The sequence below is a fragment of the Xiphias gladius genome, chromosome 6, assembly GCF_016859285.1.
Source record: "Xiphias gladius isolate SHS-SW01 ecotype Sanya breed wild chromosome 6, ASM1685928v1, whole genome shotgun sequence".
Classification (NCBI taxonomy): domain Eukaryota; kingdom Metazoa; phylum Chordata; class Actinopteri; order Istiophoriformes; family Xiphiidae; genus Xiphias; species Xiphias gladius.
Window position 1 is genome coordinate 17,006,178 of NC_053405.1, and position 21,205 is coordinate 17,027,382.

The window sequence follows — 21,205 nt, forward strand, 5'->3', positions numbered from 1 at the left end:
AGAAAACAGAAAAAGAGTGGGTGATCGTGTAATGTTTTGAGGCCAGCGCTAGTAATAGCGAAACTGCCCCGAAACTGCAATTACAAAGACTCATTTGTCGATTTAAGCTCTGTGTTTATGTTTTTAGCGAAGGGCAATGTGATCACGAATCTGATTGGCTGAGGATTCGAGGTTCCTGGATGTAGATGAAAGCTCATTGGTTTAGTTGTCCGACGGGGCGGTGCTTCGTGTTGCTACATCACCACCTTTTGTCGTTGTCGGGCAGCTGCAAACTGGAAAGTCCCTGACAGCCGGGGAGGTTTCAGATAAGAAATCTCCGGCTAGCTCTGTCATTTTGAATGAGGGATTTTAACATTTTCTTCGCCTCGCTGCCTCCGCGGATGTAAAATTCTTTAAGGTTGTTGCAGTAGTGATTTTTTCAAGCTAACCAAGTGCTAGATGCTACCTTCGAGTGCTAGCTTGTGTTAGCAGGGTAGCTCTTTGTGTGGCTAGCTAGCCGAGGGATGTTTTGTTGTTGTTGAACCGAGCAGCCCTCCCGTCGTCAGGGAGAGGAGATTCATCAGCTGTGTATGGAAAAAACACCTCCTCGACGCTTCCTCATCCACTGACATTATATGCGAAAGTGGCATCCTCTGTTAGTTAAATCCGCTGCAAGTAGCGCGACACCGAAATAGAGAGAGTGAAGAGTTTGACCAAGGAGGAAGGAGATGGGAAACTGTCTGAAATCTCCGACCTCGGATGATATTTCTCTGCTACATGAATCTCAGTCGGACCGGGCCAGCTACGGAGACGGTGCTGACCACGACCAGGAGCCACCGCCCCCCTATCAGGTAACTTTGACCAACTGTTTTAAACCAATATATGACCACATAGCCATTGTGTTTTTCCCACGAAGTTAACCAAATTCATGAAATACCCGGAGTTGGGATGATGTCGTTTCACGTGTGGCAGGTCTGGCCCAGTATACCAGTCCCTTTTTTTTTTCTTGGCAGCGACAACAACCGAGAAACTGGTGTTTTGACCAACAATATGTGAGGCTAGATCAGATGTTTACAAATCCAGCATCACCCTTGGCCAGCCATCCAGCCCCACTGACCCCGCCCCTTCATAGCTTTGAAACTAATCCTCGTTGTTATATCCGAAGGTCCTGATTGTGTCTACCATTTCCCTGAAGTGATATTCATCCTTCGCTGTTATGATAGCAGCACTATATCCTCACTTGCTTTAGTTTTCATTCAAACACACTGAAGCGTGTAATTTTGGCTTCTATTCAGTGGATATGAATTAAGACGCACAGACTATCTGTTATGGCCTGTAGGTCATTTTAACAGCATGAACTGTATTTTGAATGGTCTTGAAAAGGACCCCAGTTCACAGTTAAAGAGGGAGTTTTGTAGTTTTGGAAAACAGTGACTCTCATAACTTTCTGAGCTTCTTCCTTCACCGATTTCCTCCAGGGCAGCAACTTTGTTTGTCTGGCGTCTTTATTTCCTGAATTAGATCATCCACAAACAGACCAGGCCATGTTGTAACTGTAAATATGATGTATGATGTTACCCTTCTCCCGTGTGCTTTTCTGTAATAAGAGGCAGCTGTTATGTGTTATGTAAGGCCTTGGCAGAGAGTTTACCTGTTACTAGGTTAAGCCAGGCCTTATCTGTAGGTTTAAGATAAGTGTTTTTAAACAAATGGGAAACTGAAGGTGATCTCAGCTCAGTGCAGCATGAGAGCTCTTTTTATAGAAAGCTACATACTTCTGTGTTTTAGATTCAGTATACTGTAATTAAGTGCAAACCTTTCTTGTAAACAATTTACAGCCAAGATGGAAACATAAAGTGGAAAATGTTCTTGTTGTCTATCATTTGAAAAGCATTATTTGATTCTGATAATTGCACAACTAGATTTTAAAATGCAAGATTTTATGAAATAGAGATGAAGAGAAATAGCCGTCAAGATATCCGATAGATTTTTGAAATATTGTAGACAGATTATTGGTTTTCCCTTTTGCAGATCTAATTTACCATCACCGTATACTGTATACTGTATATGACCAGGAAATCTACAGCTGCTTCCAACCATCGACCACCATGCATATTGACCAGTTATGAGATGGGTAGATGGTATAGATGGTATTTTTTGGTACTTTATAGATCTCACTCTTAACACCATTATTGGTGAGGTCAGCGTGGTCCTTCTTTATCTTTGTGTTATTATCAGTACAGTTCTTTAAAAGACCAAAACTAACAATAAATATGTCCTACTAACAATTCCAAAAACAACCTAAAATATAGAACAGCGGCATATAGTTGCATCTGGTGACATATTCCCACAATAAGTGTGTATAAATTAATAACATGTAAAGTATTTTTGGGCTCTAGAAAGTACAGTAGTTATGTGATTGGTCAGCGTCAAGGCACATGCTCAGACAGGCTGTTCTGAGTCTTTTTTCGGTTTTGTTTTATATATTTGAGTCAGTCTCAAAAGCTGAAATCACTTCGGTCGGATGTGTAAAATAGGAGAAAAGTAATTCTGATAAAGCACTGCAATGTCCTTAAAACAATTTGCATTTACTTTTCAAATCAGTGGCCTTGTATATTTACCGGTTTTTAATCTATGTTGATTTTTAAATTTCTTTATGGTGCAAAAGATTGCTATGGCCTACCAGTTAACAAACAACTGCCTGTTATTTATCTTTTATCTTTTAGAGAAACTTATGGTAAAACTTGGTAACATCACAGAAACAAGACATCATCAGATTCAGTCAAAGATTATAAATGTACAGAGCAAGAAATGCTTGGCATGCATCCATGTCCAGGTTGCTACAAGTATGTCATGTCTGGCATACAGCAGCGTGTAATTAGGTCAAAGCTGCCAGCTCTGGTCTCTTAGAGAAGGGATGGTTTAATAAACGACACAAACATTGCTTATTTTCTTTGCAGCTCTGAAAGCAGTTTGTTTAGACTGACATAGTATCACAAGAGGGTTAACTAACTAGTTAAAACATACTTATAAAGGGCTCTTTCAGACCTGCCAGTGCTTTTCTCCCTGGTGACCACAGTAATCAGCACCTTCACCATTTGAACCCAGTATGAGAACACAGCACACTGTTTTTTGTATGCTTGCAGTTCAGCTTAACACACTTTGGAAGGGCTGTGTGTTGAAATTGAGTTTACAAAAGCTGTCGAGTACGGCCCTGGGTGCAAATGCCAGTATACTCAAGGCAACTGCAGGTCTGTCCTTCATACCAGAGGGTCACAGTGAAAAACATGATGCCGGAAATCACAATAGTGAAATCCAAAGCAAAGACAATATGGACTTCGGCTGTGCTTAAGTTACAGAACATGAATACAGAAGAAGGGTGGTCGTTGTTTTTACAGCCAAAAAAAACCCAACTTTTGTCTAGTTGTCTGGTAATAAATGAGGATGAATGGAGATTTTTTTATTACAAATCTCCCAGCGATTCATTGTATTTTAAAAGCAATCCATCACATTGTCAATACAATAAAGTCCCCAGATAATTAACTTGACGTCTTTTATTTACTATAAAAAATGTATTTGAAGTGCTGAATTGTGGGTTATACTTTTTTTTAATATACGGGTCATGATTCAGACCCTAACATATAATAATAGGTTTATGTTGTGATTTGAATGAAAGCTGTTGAATTGAAAGAAACAACATTAAGGTAGATCCTTAAGCATTGAGGGAGTTAATTCAGAGGATTTCTTTCCAAGTTGCCTGGAACTGACTTTTTTTTATTGTATTATAATTATTCATAGCTGTAAATTATATAACACATAAACTGGCAGCATGTGCCCCAGGCCCATTGGAAAAAAGTGCAACTAATCACATCACTGACTAATTGTATGAGACAGTACATTGGGGAGTGGTGAATGACCCTCAGTGAGAATTTCAACAAGTTATGACTGGAAGCTTACACACGTTGCTGCCATTGAGTCCCTCTGCATGGCTGTTTTGCATCACATACTCCCTAGATAACTTTTGAGAACATACCGATTTTGATTTCATTTCAACCTTTAAAAAAAATGAAACTGTAAAAGTACAGAGAAAAACTGTCCAGTAACTGTAGTTTAGCCCATTTTCATATTAAGCTCGAGTTAATTTCAGTGTTGTGTGTATCAAAAAATATAAAACAGGTCATAAAGTTGGATCCAACCTGGAAACTCGGTTAATATCATTGAAATGCAAGTACAATGCATATAAAACAGAACCATTGTTCAGACACTCTGAGCCTTCAAAATGACTGCTTATCCTTGAGTTTGTCTGTCACATTGACACCAATCAGACCATGTTTCCTGGGAATCCAGTCAGCGGTGAATCAGAGGGGGGTGAATTCCAGCATCTGGAGTTGGGTGTATCCACTGCCTGGCCCAAGGCTTCACTTAGTACTGTTCAATAATTTCCTGGCTGAAAAGAGGCAGTGCACGGACTGGCATCTGCAGGGCTCAAGGCCATCTTAAGTCATAGGCTGAACAAAGACAGGGCAGTATATGGACACTATTCACACAAACTCAGACTGTTTCAACTGCAATAATTTAAATATTGATCTTGTTCTAAGACAATATTTTGATCAAGTTCTTCATAATTTAGTCAGGGGCATCTTTTATTTATATTCATTCGAGATCATATTCCTGCATAATTCATGTAAGCAATATATGAGGGTAGGGTTGGAGCAACACTTAAGATTTATAACTGTCTATACTACAGTAAGTGGCTATAGGCATGAGGGGACACATTATATTCTCTGCCACTCATTCTGCAGAGACATCAACATATTAATGATACATACTGTATGTTTTGCAATAAAACAGGTCTAAAAAAAGACATTTAATGCAAAATCATGTATGTTAAATATATAATATGACTTTTAGCTGGTACTAAAAATTGCCTGATCGTAAAGCTGCCTGATATTTGATATTTACCTATCTGTCCGACATTTTTTTATTTTTATTTTTTTCAATTTATGTGTCAGCCACTTTCTGAAACTTGCCTGGCAACAGATACAGCATTTGTTGTCAAGCAGTAACTCTGCTGCATTTGTTGCAACATGCCTTAATATCTCTGACCGTTATAGTTTGATTTGTGTAGTACATGTCTAAAATTCTCTTTTAATATGACATAAACTGGGATACTCGTAATTCTGTTATGTGTAGGATGGCAAGAACTTGGAGATAATTTGATCAAAAAATAGCTTATATTGGCTTAATATCAGGATATTGCAGTTCATATAGACATACGCCTACATAGACATAGGATGGTGGAGGTGTGGATAGATTGATGTCGAAAGCTAAGTGGATGAGATTGGTCCACTGAGCCAACCACTTACGCTAGTGGACAATTTAATGTCTTTTCAAAATGATTTCAATGTAAGTGAATCTGTGAGTGTTTCTTTTGCATCGGATGGGGAGGCTATAAAGCAAAGGGAGGCGCAGTTCTGTTTTTTCGTCCTAATATTGTGAATGCCTCAGTGGGTGAGCCTGTCCCCATGTGTTGGTGTGCAAACGTGTGTGTTATGTGTCGCTTACTGCACGTTGGGTCTCGATGTGGTGATTTGGAAGCAGCTGGTGAGACGAGTGCTGACTCATCGCTGTGGGACTGAGCTACGGGAGATAAGGCACCCGTGTGTGTGTGTGTGTGTGTGTGTACACATGGGTCCCCTGGTATGGCTTGTAATGCCCCCGCCTCCCTGTTAAGCCTCAGAGATGGGAGCAGTGACAGGAGTTTTTATTGATCACATTCAGTTTGGCACAAAGGCTTTATGCTGCTGTCAGTTAACTTTTATGGCTAAACGTTATTGGCTGGAACACCTTGCAGACTTTAAGAGATTCATTGTGTTTGTTTGCATGTAGCTGAACTTGGTTTTCTTTAATACACTTCCATTTTCAGTCTTTTTAACTGTTTCTGTCACTTTTGTGTGAATATGAGGCCCAGAGGGTAAAAAAATTCTAAAAAACATCAAAGAAGAACCTGCTCTGTTCAAAGACAAGGCCAAATCTCCTTTCAGAGGGTTTAGTAGACCAGGGGGTACACAGCAGCAGATACACAAAGAGTTGAAGAGCACAGAGTCTGTCAGGTACTGCATTGCTGTTGAGAGGAGAGAGCTTGTAGTTAGCAGATTGCTTTGTGTTCAGCAGGCTTGGTCAGAAGAAATGGGGAAAGTAAGTTTACTTTGGACTTGGCTTTTAATTAGCTTTCAAACCTGGAGTGGAGATGAGGAAGGGCATAGAAGATGGAAGGAAGTGAGAAGAGATGACAAACCAAACAATTATTTTCTGCACGGTTGTGTCTACAGTTTTAGTAGGCTGTGGCTTGTTTTCAATGTATCTGTAAGTGTAGACTGGAACAAGAAATGTTCCTTTGTAACAGCGTCCATAAAAAGAAATGGTAAAATGCCAATAAGACATCTTCATAATGCTTCAAAGGTAAGAAGAAAATATCTTATCCCAAACTACATTTGAAAATGTGCTCAAAATCACATTTTGAAAATTTTTGCTGCTCTGGTCTGCAGGTTCTTTCAGCCAAATGGTCACCCTTGTAGTTACAGCGAAGACGGGAAAAGATTGTGACCTCCACCTCATTGTGTTCAGATAACAGTAATGTGTCTGGCAGATGAGTTCAGTCAAAGGGCTTCTGACTTCACCACAGGTATGATGAAGTCACTTAAATCAGATATGGTGTTGGCTTTTAGCCTTCTAAGGCAGTGATATAATGCATCTGAGAGCCCTTTGAGACAGATTACCTAAAGTCTTGCCCTAATATGGTAACAGAAACGCTGTGGGGGGGTGGAGGGGGTGGTGGTGCTGACAAACAAGCCATTGTACTGCAGGTCAGCGACATAGTCTGTGGGCTTTGGCGGGGCCACAGCCGCACAGAGGTTGCTGTTCCTGAGTGCTGACCACAAGGACAAGGACTCAAATAACCACCACCTCATTCTCTCGTCCTCTTCAAGACTGCCTCTCACAGTTTAGTTCTCATCTTCTCCCGATTGATAGTTGCCATCCCTGCCTCATATGATCAGAAGGGTCTGGATGGTTTTGGTCATTATGTTACATTGAAATAACTAAGTGAAAGGCTGTAAAGGGTCTTTATAATGTGGTACACCTCCCCTGATATTTTTTTTTATTGGCTGATGCTGTTCTGGCATGATTAGCTTATTGCTGCTGGTAAAATTGAAAATGAATGAAAATATTTTATTACTTTCTAGTGTTTACGTACCTGTGTTTCCCCCAAATTTGCACCTTTACTGTTTCCAAAATATTTTCGTTGTGTTCATCATCCATAGTTTTTATGTGGCTACAGGGAAGGCTTTGTGTGAGCTTCGTCATATGTTATTTTTTTAATACTAGAGTTAATAAAATCGCCGACACAATGCCCCAACTTCCTGTCTTACCAGGCTGATGAAGTAAAGCATATACGCATGCTGTTATCGTCACACGGACAGCCTGTCCTGTTATCACATCAACAATTACATCCTGTGATGCTAATGTGCATCCTTCTCCTCCTCCCATTGTTGTCTTTGTTACCAGTCTGCAGGCTTGCCTATATTGTGTGCATGTGTCTGCAGGTCTTGTTGGTCTTGGTCTCTACACAGAGAGGTAAGATTTCAGAGCCTGCAAACACTTCGTGTTTCTAGTGTTGCTTCCCCTTAAGTGTATATTGATGCTGCTTAGGTTGCACACAGGATACAGCCACATTTGGCAAGTAGATATTTCCTGCACTGGGTATGGTTGAGGTTTGACAAGACGTTACAGACAATGCATTTTTATCTTGTCACTATGCTGTTCTTACAGCATGTGTTCAAACGAGGAATTATTCCCAGTCAGCATGCTGCCTGCCTGCAGCCCCTTTCCCACATACACATTAGCCCTTAAATGCTCTGGCTGCTCTGGTATGTTGGCGTCATGTCGGCACAGACAGGAGCTGTGGCTGAAAATGTTTTCCTGCCTCAGCAGTCTGCCAGAACAGGACTAATTTTATAAACCTTACATCATTGGTTAAGTGGGAGTAAAGCAGTAATATTCCTAGGATTCAAAAGCATGCAACAGGTTGCGTTTTGGCATATTACAGTTTTACATATACCAAGGTGACCCTATCTCTGAAAAGCACAAGAGAAAAGAGACAATAAAAAGCACTCCATTTTTTTTTGAAGGCATTCATGTAATACTTGTAGTGATATTCCACCCGAAATATATCCTTTTTTATTATCAAATACTAATCTCCTGTATGTTCAAAAAGTATCAGTTACATGATAGTAGTTTCCCCATTCATAATGAACACAGCTTGTGATTAGCTTGAATTGTGGTCAGCGTGAAGTGGGTTTTACTGTGGGAGCAGTATGAGAAGGTTTTTTTTGGAAGGTGTGATATTTTTTCTCCTGTTGTGAAACCTGTTACATATGAAGTGCACTATCTTTGGGGAATTCGAGAATGATATAGAAGAAAATTATGAAACTACAAACTTTCAGTAGCAACCATAGTATTGCTTTACCATGTTGGCAGTCCAGTCGTTTAACTGTAAAACAAGATTCAAATCCATAAATTTGTGTGAGTATTCAGAATGCTTCTTCTTTTGTCATTTTCCACCTCTTTGCTGTTCTCCAATGAGTAGAAAAGCTTGCCACATCTGTCTGGAGAGGTCATTTAATGCTGGAATCATGCTCAGTATGTCGTTATAGGCGATTTCTGTGTGAATGCGCAAAGCCAACGCCTTGCCTGGATAATTGAACTGGTTCTGTTGCAAGTGAGAGGTGCTTGAGTGGATCTAACCCATCTTCCCTTCCGTCACATGGCCACACATGTACATAAATAACACGCATCTGACTCCGGGGAGAATCTAGGCTGTTATTGAACTTGTGGGTGGAGAGTGCCTCCATCTTTCATTTTCCCACTCGTCTTTCTTCTGAATCTCTTTCAGTTGGTGATGGATGATGGAAGACCAAGGGTAAATGCCTCCCCACTCTATTTGTCTTTCTTTCACTTTCTCTGTGCGCATCAGCTCTCATTCCTGCCTATAATCTCCACCTCCCTTCCCGCTCACCAATAGCTGCCCTGGCCTGGCAGTTTAACAGTTTCTGCTGCTGTGTGCCTGGCTCAGCAGCCTACAGCATGCTTGGCTGAGGAAATCAAGGTCTCAGATAGCCACCGCCCTGCACCCTCCATCCCCCCTTAGTTGCCCTTTCACTCTTGCCTTGTGTGTCTGTCTCACTTTCCATCTCTCAGACTGTTGTCCTTCTGGTCAATCTGAGGTCACATAATGAACAGTTGTCAGCCCAGCTGACATGCCATCTATGAAAGAAGGGAGAGGCATATGACAACAATAACACTGCTGAGCACTGCACAGTTGACGCTCCTAACACGCACACACACACACAGTACAGCTGCTGCCCCCCTCTGAGGCCCTGTCTGTAGCTTTTATTCCTGCTGCCTGTCTGCCGTCTCTTTTTGACATGGGTAAAAGGAGTGGCTGTCAGGGGAGCAGCAGACTACCTCAATTGCTAAAGTTATGCTGACTCATGGCTTAAAATGCTGTGGTGCTGAGATGCTGATTGCTATCTAACGTGGTCATTGTTGTTCTGCATTTTGGCCATGAAAACCATTTAACTCGAAAAGATCGTTTTTAAATAATTGAAATGGGACTATGTTTAAGAATGGTTTCTGTGCCCATTATGCTTACTAACGCATATATAATCATTTTTATATCAATGATGATCTCACCAATGAAGGCGCATTTCTCTGCCACAACAAATTAGAGTGTACATGGACGTCCGCGCAGAGCCTCACCTACACCCTCTGATGATGAAATTTATGTCACTCGGACCCTGTGGTTCTTGCAGATGCAGGAAGTATAACACTAGACTTACAAAAACCAGGTAAAACAACCTTTGAATAGAGACATTAGATGCTCTGTCAACTGTTGACATTGCAGCTTTAATAGAAAACACTTAAAACAGTTCTCCAGTAAATTAGTGTTGCTCTTCCATAAAGTTGGGGTCTTGCGACAGACAGAAAATATGGTCAAATCTGGGCAGCATAGGTCTAGATATAACCTACTTTTATTCCCTAGGATGAGCCAGACTCCAGAACTGCATCCTACGTTTCCCATAATGCAACTCACACCCTTTGTTAGACCCTTCATGCCAGAAAAACACCCACGTCATTCAAACGCCACACCTCCAGTTTGTAACACAAACGTTCTATTAAAAATTCAAAGCCCCAAACCCCAAGCTGAGATGACCCCGATGACATCAGGGTTACTTTTTCACACTAGGGAAAGCTCATCCAGAGTCGAAGAAGACATTAAACGATTGTCTTCACAACAGTGGCACTTTTCATGACGAGTAGGCTGACTTTGATGTGTAAAATCAGTGGAGTGCCAATAAAAAAATATTTTGTCCAAAAAACACAAAAAAGGGTTTTTACTCACTGTCATATCAGCTATGGTAAAGTTTAATGCTCTCATAACAGTCACAGAAACATATTTGTTTTAGTAACAACTAAAAGGCAAAGAAAAATGGAGAGTTACTTGTGTTTCATGCCTACTGTTCAGTGTAACAGCACGGTTTCGTTTAGCAGTTTTCTTTAACTGCTGTTTCGTGTAGGTAGATCATACAGGGAAGCAGGTAAGCAGAATATTGTCTGATAAATCTTTATTAGAAGGTTTGGATAGATTTCTTTCCTGCTAACACCAGTCTTGATCTCCAGCTTCATTCAGGTGTGGTGCTTTGTGTCAAAAGGTCGTCCCTTGAGTGTGGATATACAGGTGGTGAATGCAAGAGCTCACTTAATGGCATTACAGTGGACTTAGCCTAATCCATGACCTGGTTGAAGGATCCTTTCAGTTGCCTGACAAAAGGTTTGGCACACAGGTGAAGGACAAGGGAAGGGAGTCTGTGGGCTGAAGCGTGGGCTCAAGGATGAAGAAACTAGTGCACAAACCACTGCTGTAGTGAGTGTCTGAGAATGTCTGAATGGGGGAGAAAGAGAATGAAGGAAGTGGATGAGGCCAAGACGCAGTCATAGACCGCAAAGTGAGAGAGTTGAGTGAATAAAAACTTCTCTTTCGAAAGGAGGAAGGCACTTAAGAGACCAAGGTAGTACACAAGACAGAGAACCAAAGTTTGAGTGTACCTGTTCTCCCCTGTATTTATGTAAACTGTTTGCTATATGTTAACATTTCAAATAAATCTAATTCATCAAATACAAGGATATAAAGTTGGATTGTACTACTGTAGAAAAAAAAATACCGTGTAAATCAATTTCTCATTAGACTGCCATTTCTGGAAAAGCTTTATGTTTTCACTGACCCTCTAGGGCAGGGATCTCAAACTAAAAGGGGCTTGGGGTCACTGCTGGTATTGTCACCTCATAGGAGGGCCAATTCAACGTTAGGGTCAGGGTTACTCACTCAGCACATAACTTGCTTCAACTGCAGCATCAGCATCCTTCTTGACTTTATGGAAGAGACTTTGCTGAGATGTTAGCTCTCTCTGTAGCTTCATGGCTCGTATTTTCCTCGTCTCCCTGGTACTTCTCATACTGTTCTCCATGTTTAGTTGAGTAATGACGCTTGAGATTATATTCCTTTACGATGACTTTTTTCATTGCATATCAGTCAGGTAGCATTTCCATTAAACTCAAATTAAACCAAAAATACAGCAATTTTTGTCTTTCTTGAAACTGTCTGTTCATCATCCACTTTCCTTTTCAGTTTAGAAGGAGACATCTTTGTTATTCCTAGCCAAACAACAAATAAAGCCCCAAAACCCGCTCCCTTTTTATCCAAAACTGCCTGGGCTTAGGCGGGCATCATTGACCTTTGCCATTATTTTTGCACGAAACAAAATTAGTTTTTTTCTGTAATACAACTGCGTTTTATTTCAATTGTATATGAATGTTTTTTTTTTTAATTGGTATATAACAACTAGAAAAAAATAATAAAATAAAAAAATAATTTTGTGGGCCAGATTACATTTTTGGCATCAAACGCGGACCAGAGGGGGAGGGAATGCGGGCCGGCAGTTTGAGAGCCCAGATGTAGGATATAAAGGTTTTGCTGGACATTAAATGTTATCATTAGCATGTTATCATTTTGATGTTATAAAATGAAAGGGTTAATGCTTTATTCATAGCTGCAACTAACTTTTATTTTCACTATTGATTAATCTGCCGGTCATTTCCTTGATTACTCTTTTTCTCAGAAAATACTTAAAAATTCTCCATCACAACTTTCAAGAGCCAAAAGTGGTGTTTCAGATAACTTGTGTTTATATTCAGTTTAATGTCATATAAGAAAGAGAAAAACAGCAAATCCTCACATTTGAGAACCTGGAAATGATAAGTATTTGTTATTCTTGCTTAAAAAATGACTTAATTGGAGAATAATCTGTTTAAATGTTTCAGCTCTATTTTTATTATTTCAGTCATCCGTGTTATAAGATGCTGTGTTATATGCATTTTTTTTGCTGCAGTTGTTTCAGAATTATTTAATACTTGATATTGTCAGTAAAGTTTCACAGAACAAAATACCTTGATTTTTATATGTTATATCATATCATATTATATAAAAAATACTGTACATATAATACACAGTATTATATAGGGTTGCAGGTTACAATATAGTTTGTGGTGTGGTAATATTAGGACTTTTTTTTTCTTTGACACATTACAGTCTGTTACTGAAACCCTGTTACTCACTTTGATTTGAATATTACTTTCAGTACACTTCAAACTTTTATTTATGTGGTTCTGTGCACCAGTTTTTGAAACACAGCTGAAACACATAATGAAAGACGCTCGACTTGTCACTTTTGTTCAAACCAAAGGAAAATTTCTGGTGACCAAAGTTTAGACAGATAGGGAGGCTTTGGCTGCTTTGAAGTTTGGTGTGGGCCAGCGTCATCTTTCCACCCATTGAAGAGTGGAACTTTAGGCCGGACCATATAAAATGATTGTTTTGAAGAGTTTCCGAGGAAAGTTGAAAGATTAATGGGCTGTTTCGATTGTAGTGACTTCACAGTTATGTTGATAGCGGCTTGTCAACTCCCACGAGAAACATTCAGAGAGAGCTTTGCCAGAGCACATCATTCATTACACTTTAAACTGTACACCTCTGTGCTGTGGTGTTCAATTCGGTATGAAACCAGCAATGTATTTTCATTTTAAAACAGTCTGACTCAGCAAAGTCAGGTAAAAGAGGCCATGTACCTCACTGCTACACCGGCTGTTGGAACAAGGTGTGGGGAAACACTACCACCTACTGCCTGAGATCTTAATAATAATAATCCCACGACATAGCCAGAAACATTGTTAATTTGTAATTAATCAATGATTACATCAGTTATCAACAAAAGTTATTGTGAGCATTTGAGTCCTGGAGGCCTTCTTTTTGAGAGGGATAAATTACTTAAAAACAAAGTATGTGTGTTGAATTGTGAAACTCTTACAGTCAACTAGGTGTTTTAAACGTGTAGTGAAAGCCATCCTTCAGGCTGACGAATTTAGACAGTAATACCTACCAGTATTGTATTGGCAGTTGGTGACAATATTCCGTCTCTCAGTTTTAAAATAAACATTTATATCCCAGTCAACAGAGCATGTTTGTGCCATAATCAAAACAAAGTTTCATAGGCTTGTGGCTCATCTGCTAGGCCTAGCTTGACTTCCACCGAAAGTGATAACAAGAGCAACATCTTCTGCTTTTGTTTAAGTAACCTCCCACAATGGTAGAATTAAGGCTGAAGAGAGATTTGGTAAACAGGTCTTATGAAACCAGAATATTAGTCTTACTGCAGCGTATCTTCAGATTCCTCCAAACATATTTTCTGCCACAAACCAGGCCTCCAACCAATGCTAAGACTTATTATTTAGAAGTGTACACTTGGCCATAACTCTCCTGGAGCTGTAGTGTGAGAGCAGCAGATGGTCTGGAGTAATAGAAATAAGTTTGCTAGTGAAGTGATTCCAAGAAGTGGTAAGTAATCATGACTTACGATTTTTTTCTGTGTATTGTACTGTGTATCTCTGTAAATCCTCCCCTCTGAGGCGTACTTTCACCTACATACTAATTTCGTGTTACAGAATGCTCAGGCATAGATTTATAAGACTGTGACTTAGTCTGACTTTTTTTTTTTTTTTTTTAAACTGTGGCCACCTCTCTCTCTTTCTGCAGGAGCAGATCCATGTGCCTGTTTACCACCCAACACCCAGCCAAGCCCGACTGGCCACTCAGCTGACAGAGGAGGAGCAGGTTCGCATTGCCCAGCGTATCGGCCTCATCCAGCACCTCCCAAAGGGCGTGTATGACCTGGGGCGGGATGGCTCTGAGAAGAAGATCAGAGAGTGAGTAGAAACCAATGGCAGACGCAGCAGTTTTTTTTTTTTTATAAGAGCAACAGGGTCAGGGTCAGGTCCACTCAAAATTTCTGCTGCTGTGAATAGTTAAGTAAGTAGAAGATGAACAGATTTCAAAAAGGCATAAAGTTAAAGATTAAATGTTCTTTGCAACATTTTTAATAAGAGTGAATAAACAAAAGGAGCACTATACAAAAGAAATGTCAAAGCTTTATAAATACTACTGCTCCTCAAACCTTGTTCCAACAATCAGCAGCCATGGGCTCCTCTAAGCAGCTGCCTAGCACTCTGAAAATTAAAATATTTGATGCTCACAAAGCAGGAGAAGGCTATAAGAACATAGCAAAGTGTACAGGCAGCCACTTTCTCAGTTTGTAATGTAATTAATAAATGGAAGTTAACAGGAAAGGTGGAGGTCAAGTTCACGTCTGGAAGACAAAGAAAACTTTCAGAGAGAGAACTGCTCATAGGTTTGCTACAAAGGCAAATTGACTGCAAAAGACTTTCCGCAAGATTTATCAGACTTTGGAGTGGTGGTGCACCATTCTACTGTGCAGCAACACCTGCACAAATATGACCTTCATGGAAGAGTCATCAGAAGAAAACCTTTCTTACGTCATCACCACAAAGTTCAGCGAAGAAGTTCTAAACAAGCCTGATGCATTTTGGAAACAAGGCCTTTGGATTGATGAAGTTGAAATAGAACTTCCTGGCTGCAGTGAGGAAAGGTATGTTTGGAGAAAAAAAGTTGCAAAATTTCATTAAAAGAACATCTCTCCAACTGTTAAGCACGGGGGTGGATCAATCATGCTTTGGGCTTGTGTTGCTGCCAGTGGCACGGGAACATTTCACTGGTAGAAGGAAGAATGGTTTCAATTACGTACCAGCAAATTCTGGGAGCAAACATCTCACCGTCTGTCAAAAAGCTGAAGATGAAAAGAGGATAGTTTCTAGAACAGGGTAATGATCCTAAACACCCCCCAATCACCAAACTGGACTACTTTAAGAGACGTAGGCTGAAGATTTTGCCATGGCCCTCACAGTCCCCCGACCTAGACATCATAGAAAATCTGTGGATAGACCTCAAAACAGCAGTGCAGGCATGATGTTCCAAGAATCACAGAACTAGAAGCCTTTTGCAAAGAAGAATGGGCAAAAAACCCTCAAACAAGAACTGAAAGACTCTTAGCTGCTACAAAAAGCATTTACAAGCTGTGATACTCGCCAAAGGGTGTGTTACTAAGAACTGACCATGCAGGTTGGCCAAACTTTTGTTTTCAGCCCTTTTCCTTTTTTGTTATTTTGTAAAAGATGGAAATAAAAAAGTAATCTTGCCAAAAATATTAAAGAAATGTGTCATCTTTAACTTTATGCCTTTTGGAAATGCCCAAACTTTTTCATACCTCTGTGCTACTTGAGCACAGTGATCTGTGTTTAATCGGGGGATTTGTAGGCCTTTAAAATGCTTAGGTAGCATTATTTAATTCACAGTCTGAATATAGAATTAAATCTTAATCCTTGACATAGTTTCTGAAACAGTTTCATCATCTATAATACATAATACACAGGACATGATGTGCTGTTTTTGTATTTATATATTTTAAATCGAATAATGCACTGCAAGTCAATTAAGTATTTGTAGTATCAATTGAAAAGATCAAAAGTACAAAATAATGTTTGTACCTTTTTTTTCTCTTTTATTATTTTATGCATTTTTGTGCTGTTCATATCCAATCCTTATCAAAGTATAGTGCTAAGTTAATGGGAAATAGTGAGTATCTCTGTTTCTGTTTTCTCCTGTGCAGGTGTGTCATCTGTATGATGGACTTCGTGTACGGAGACCCCATCCGGTTCCTGCCTTGCATGCACATCTATCACATGGACTGTATAGATGACTGGCTGATGAGATCCTTTACTTGCCCCTCCTGCATGGAGCCTGTGGACGCTGCACTGCTTTCCTCCTACGAGACCAACTAACACGCCCACAGACAACTGTGGACCAGACTGGACACACACACACACAGTGATTATGTAAAGATTTATGATGATCTGTCATGGCTGTGTCTGTGTGTGTGTGTGTGTGTGTGTGTGTGTGTGTGTGTGTGTGTGTGTGTGTGTGTGTGTGTGTGTGTGTGTGTGTGTGTGTGTGTGTGTGTGTGCGCGTGTGCGCGCAAGTGTGTGGGTGGGTGTAGGTGTGGGTGTGTGCATGCACAAGTTCCTCAGTTGGCCTGCTGGACAGGATCGCATCTGGGAAAGGACTGGAGGAATGAACAGTGGTGGTGGTCAGGATGAGCAGGAAGGAGCTGGATCAAGGAAAGGAGTAAAAGATTAGAGCTGACAATGGGGGAGTGTGATAATACAATATAAAGGGAAGTCAAGGGGAATGGATGACAGTTAACTGGTATGATTAAGAAACCTTTCCAAGATCCGCTTTTATAAAAGTAAATACACATGCAAGCATACCCAGTCACACACTTCCTTAATCATTGAAATGAACCTAGACAGAATAAAGGAGAAAGGACCTCTGACTGCCATCATCAGGCTGTAGATTGCATTTCTTGGACTACTGAAGCCTCACTACCATAAACAAAAGAAATGCCCTTCATATGATCTGCCAGGTTCCGGTTGCAGAGTCATATCTGCTGCAAAAATTGCTACAGATGGAGATATATGATTTAAAAACTGCAAGATATGGACATCAGACTTCAGACTACGACCATCAGATGTATTCTGCAGACATACCACAGGCCTCCACTTGTCCAAGGCACCTGGGCCTGAAGTTGTCGGTCTGTACAGATCTCATGAGAAAAATAATAATGGTCAGTCGATTGTCGATTGTTGATTGTCCTGTGACTTTGTGAAATCTGTGTTCTGTGTTTGTTTTCTCAGTCAGCATAAGGGCTCAGTTTAACCAGTGTTTATTAACAACACAGACATGGCAAAGGAAAATACAGTATGTGCTTTAGTCACTAATGTGATGGATAGCTGGTAGACCGTTGCCATCAAGCTTTAGACTCCTCATAACTTTCTCAGTCTCAGATTATTGGCCAAAGCACAAGTGGACCAGTTAACAAACCATTCATACAAATCAGAGATATTTGCACTTCTTAATCAGACTTGTGACAAGAGTTGACCATATCCATTCAGTAATTATGTCAAAGTGAAGTATGTGATTTGCTTTCCTACATTTTCATTACCATTGCAATGATTTGTAATGAAAGCCACTGTCTCTGTGAACCAGGAGTGGGTGCATAATTTATTACTGGTGACGGTAACCAAACTGCTGAATTACTTCTGAGGTTGGTGCCCCTGTTATAGACCAAGTCATGTAATTTTAAGGACTCCCTAAGGGCAAAATTAAAAAGACATACACAAAGTCGGGCTCATTTAATGTGTTTGCACATATAAATAAAGTATCACTTGTTCAGTGAAAAACCTGTTCAACCACACCTAAAGCAAACATTCACAGGGGAAACAGTTAAAGGTGCTAGGTGTCACCATCAGGACAGTGATCATGAAGAATGAATATGGAGTTTATCGTCAGCCGTTATACAATGAACTGACTGTGAGTTCTCAGTTTAGAAAGGTTACATATCTTTACATTGGTATTGTCTTCATTTTCTTCGCATCAAGTTGAGGCCCCGATCTAAATGATCTCCTTGCCACATTTTAAAATGTATATCGCCTAAGTCACTAAGTTAATGAAAGCACAAAGAAATACAAAGGATCCAGTTTATTTTCCCTCTCCCTGCTAACGTTGGCATGCAAATGAGGTCGGAGAGACTTTGAATAATTTGGGGGATGATAAATCATTTGAGCCCCCCCTGCTTAGCGGGCATGCTACAGATCAAACACAGTTTGGAAAAAATGCCTTTTAGTGGTGTGTGCGTGCGTGCGTGCGTGCGTATACCTGCGTATACCTGCGTGTGTGTGCATGTACGAGGCTTCTTGGCCTTTGTGTGAGGTAGCAGTAAGCACCTTAGTTTTGCACATTACTTTAATCTACTTAACTCTTAATGTTGTACATCGTCCTCCATCAGTAAGGTGGACCCTCATGGCCTTAGGTTACATGTGAGTATCAGCTGCTAAAATGTAGAGCAGAGTCCAGTTAACTTCAAGACACTTGGGGGGGGGCAGGCAGTCATAGTACGTGTTATGTCATGAAGATTACAAAAGGTCTGTCAAGAAAATTGTCCTACATTGTCATAAAACTAATAAATTGTCAGTGTATCATGGTGTTTGGATTTGGTTTCTGTCGCATCACCTGACTCTCTCCCCAAGGGTTCTTGTAGGATTGCATTGCTGGTCCCCACTGCTTTCATCTGCACTCTGCAACAGTCCTGCGGTACAGCGGATGACATTTTGGGATACAAATGCCTTTCTGCAGAGAAAGGGAAGGTTTTGATCTCAGTCTGGACCTAATCAAGCCTGGTTTGGGACTGGCAATGCATGATGGGATTGTGGGGATAAACAAAGTTAAACCCTGTCATTGTGTATGTGTGTTTGTATCTGCCATAGTTCCTCAAAAAATAATCAAACAATCCATTTCACAAAAAAATGGAACATACGTACATATCCTGATCCCAATGAAAACTAGCTCTCCCCCAAAGCTACATGTATATTTCTCGGTTGGACACTTTTTGGAGCTGCTTCACTTATCACAATGTGGGTGGATAAATAATGAGATGTTTGAGCCATTTTACCCAAATAGATTTCCTGTAATGTGCTAATAGTTCCTAGTGAGAAAATGTGCTCCCATCCCCGGAAAATGACACACTGTTGGTCAGCAGTTTGTGAACAATGAAACAGCTGCACAAAATGTTGCTTAATCATGGGCCAGATAGACCTTTGGCTATGACTTCGAACCTCGGGAAAGACTTATTTATTTAAAATATCCAGACTCACAGGAATGGTAAGTGATTGCTCTTTTAGGGTGGAATTTTTTTTTTTTTTTTTTTTGCTTTAAGTACAGGATTTGCAGCAAGGTTTGCTCATATGTGAATGGGGTATGTGTGTTGTATGCTTGTGTATAGATACTTTTGTAAGCATAAATATGCACATGCTATGTACTACAGGTTAATAAATAGACATTGCAACAAAACATAACCGCCAGTGTGATTTATTTCCTGTTTGGGCACTTGAAAGGGATCATATTATATGATCATATAAATATATGACCATATGAATACTTTTAAAGTAAAATTAAGTTATTAATATTGTTTAAAAAAATTAGAATCCAGTTTAAATGTCACTATTCATCACCATCTTCCTACTGCTCTTCTTCACCTGTGTCCAAGACCATGTGTATTAGCATTGGATTTTTTGAAAACTAAATAAACACTGTCTAAGAATATAGTCCTGCATATTTAAATAACGAAATGCATATATATCTGGTTTAATATGTTTGGAGACAAAAATTTTGACAAATTGTTCCACACGCACTGTAGCCTCAGACAACTCTGCCTTTTGACTGAGCAGTGCTGCCATGGCCTAGAATATAAATTAAACAGTTAGCGATAAAATGGTTTTAGTTAGTTATGTTCATGTTTTATTCTCTCAACTGCATGACTATAGATATTTTGGAAAAGTCATTGTGATTTCCTACATCCATATATTGTTCAAATAAGCGATACCACACACACACACACACACACACACACACACACACACACACACTGATAAAAGAGGGAACCAGCAGGGATTAATTGCTGTCTTTTATTGTGTCATTTTCTACATAAGACACCAGTATTTTCAGTTTTTAAATTCAGGTTAATCAAGCTGTAGAGAAAGAGTGGAGGGAGGGGAGTTTATTTATTTATCATTTTTTTCTTTCTCATGTTCCCCATTAAAGTTGGCAGCTCTCAAATGCAGCATACTTACAAAGTACAGTATAAGTTGAATTACTGGTTCTTTCACAAAGTGTCATGAAAGACTGACCATTATAATCTCCACACTTATTGTAGTGCTGTTGTATTTTATTTCACATTGCGCATTGTGCACCTAGTAACTGATAGGAAAAGTCACTTTCTCAGTACATGATAGTGCTTTTCTTCGTTTTAGATGAATGGAACAAATTAAAACAGCTTTTAGGGAAATGATGTTGCAGGCCTCCTCCGAGGTCTCTAAATCATCTCTTTAAGTTTAATGCTCGGCATTCCCAAGTGTTAATCACTTTGAGTGGTAATGAAACATAGCAGGACTAGTGAGACCTCCTATATGACTGTGCACCTTAAACAATGTTTTTCAGTGTACATGACTTTCTGTGGCTTTGTCTGCACTGGTCACACTATGAGGGTACAAACAAAATACAAGAGCTTTGGGAAGATACCAGACAACATATTTAGGTGGTTCTCGAATAATGACAGAATATACACTCAACAGCCACTCTATTAGGTACACCTGTAAAATCGAATGCAATCTGATACAACAGCTCAGCCAAAGAGTCTGCTTTTACAAGCACAACAATGGTCAATTTTGACTGACACTGTTAATTCAACTTTGTTTATCACTGAGATGGCAGTATGCAGTGGTGATGAATTGGACTGCAGTATATTGAGAGATGTTTCTAATATTTTTCCCACCCCATTTACAAACTTAAGGAAGGGTAAAAATTAGAAACCCATTTCAGTCCAGTACACCACAACAACCTCAACAATAAACAGCTGAATTAACACTTCCCAAAAAGTTTTCACAAAAACTTAACATTGCTTTGTGTAGTATACAGTCCTGCTTGAAATTAGTGGAACCCCTGATTTTTAAGTAGAATATCTTCAGAAATAAAGGCAAATTAACCAATTTTGTATAATCAGAATATTGAATAAAATGTCCAAGGTTACTG

General features: G+C 39.8%; 1 protein-coding gene across 2 annotated transcripts; it reads left to right on the forward strand.

Annotated features, from left to right (window-relative positions):
• The first annotated feature begins 200 nt into the window (after positions 1-200).
• Positions 201-18,598, forward strand: rnf11b (ring finger protein 11b). 2 transcript variants are annotated; one of them, XM_040128853.1, is made up of 4 exons: positions 201-830; positions 8,933-8,959; positions 14,186-14,355; positions 16,173-18,598. In XM_040128853.1, exons 1-4 carry the CDS (start codon positions 708-710, stop codon positions 16,342-16,344), a joined length of 492 nt encoding a protein of 163 aa, XP_039984787.1. In that variant the 5' UTR covers positions 201-707; the 3' UTR covers positions 16,345-18,598. The 2 variants fall into 2 exon arrangements, with proteins under 2 accessions (XP_039984787.1, XP_039984788.1); XM_040128854.1 differs by lacking the exon at positions 8,933-8,959 and having other exon boundaries at positions 202-830.
• The last annotated feature ends 2,607 nt before the right edge of the window (positions 18,599-21,205 follow it).

Coding starts and splice junctions, on each gene's coding strand:
- rnf11b (XM_040128853.1), top strand. CDS start 708: ATGGGAAACTGTCTGAAATCTCCGACCTCGGATGATATTTCTCTGCTA. Junction 8,960..14,185: donor TGGATGATGGAAGACCAAGG/GTAAATGCCTCC, acceptor CTCTTTCTGCAG/GAGCAGATCCATGTGCCTGT. Junction 14,356..16,172: donor TCTGAGAAGAAGATCAGAGA/GTGAGTAGAAAC, acceptor TCTCCTGTGCAG/GTGTGTCATCTGTATGATGG.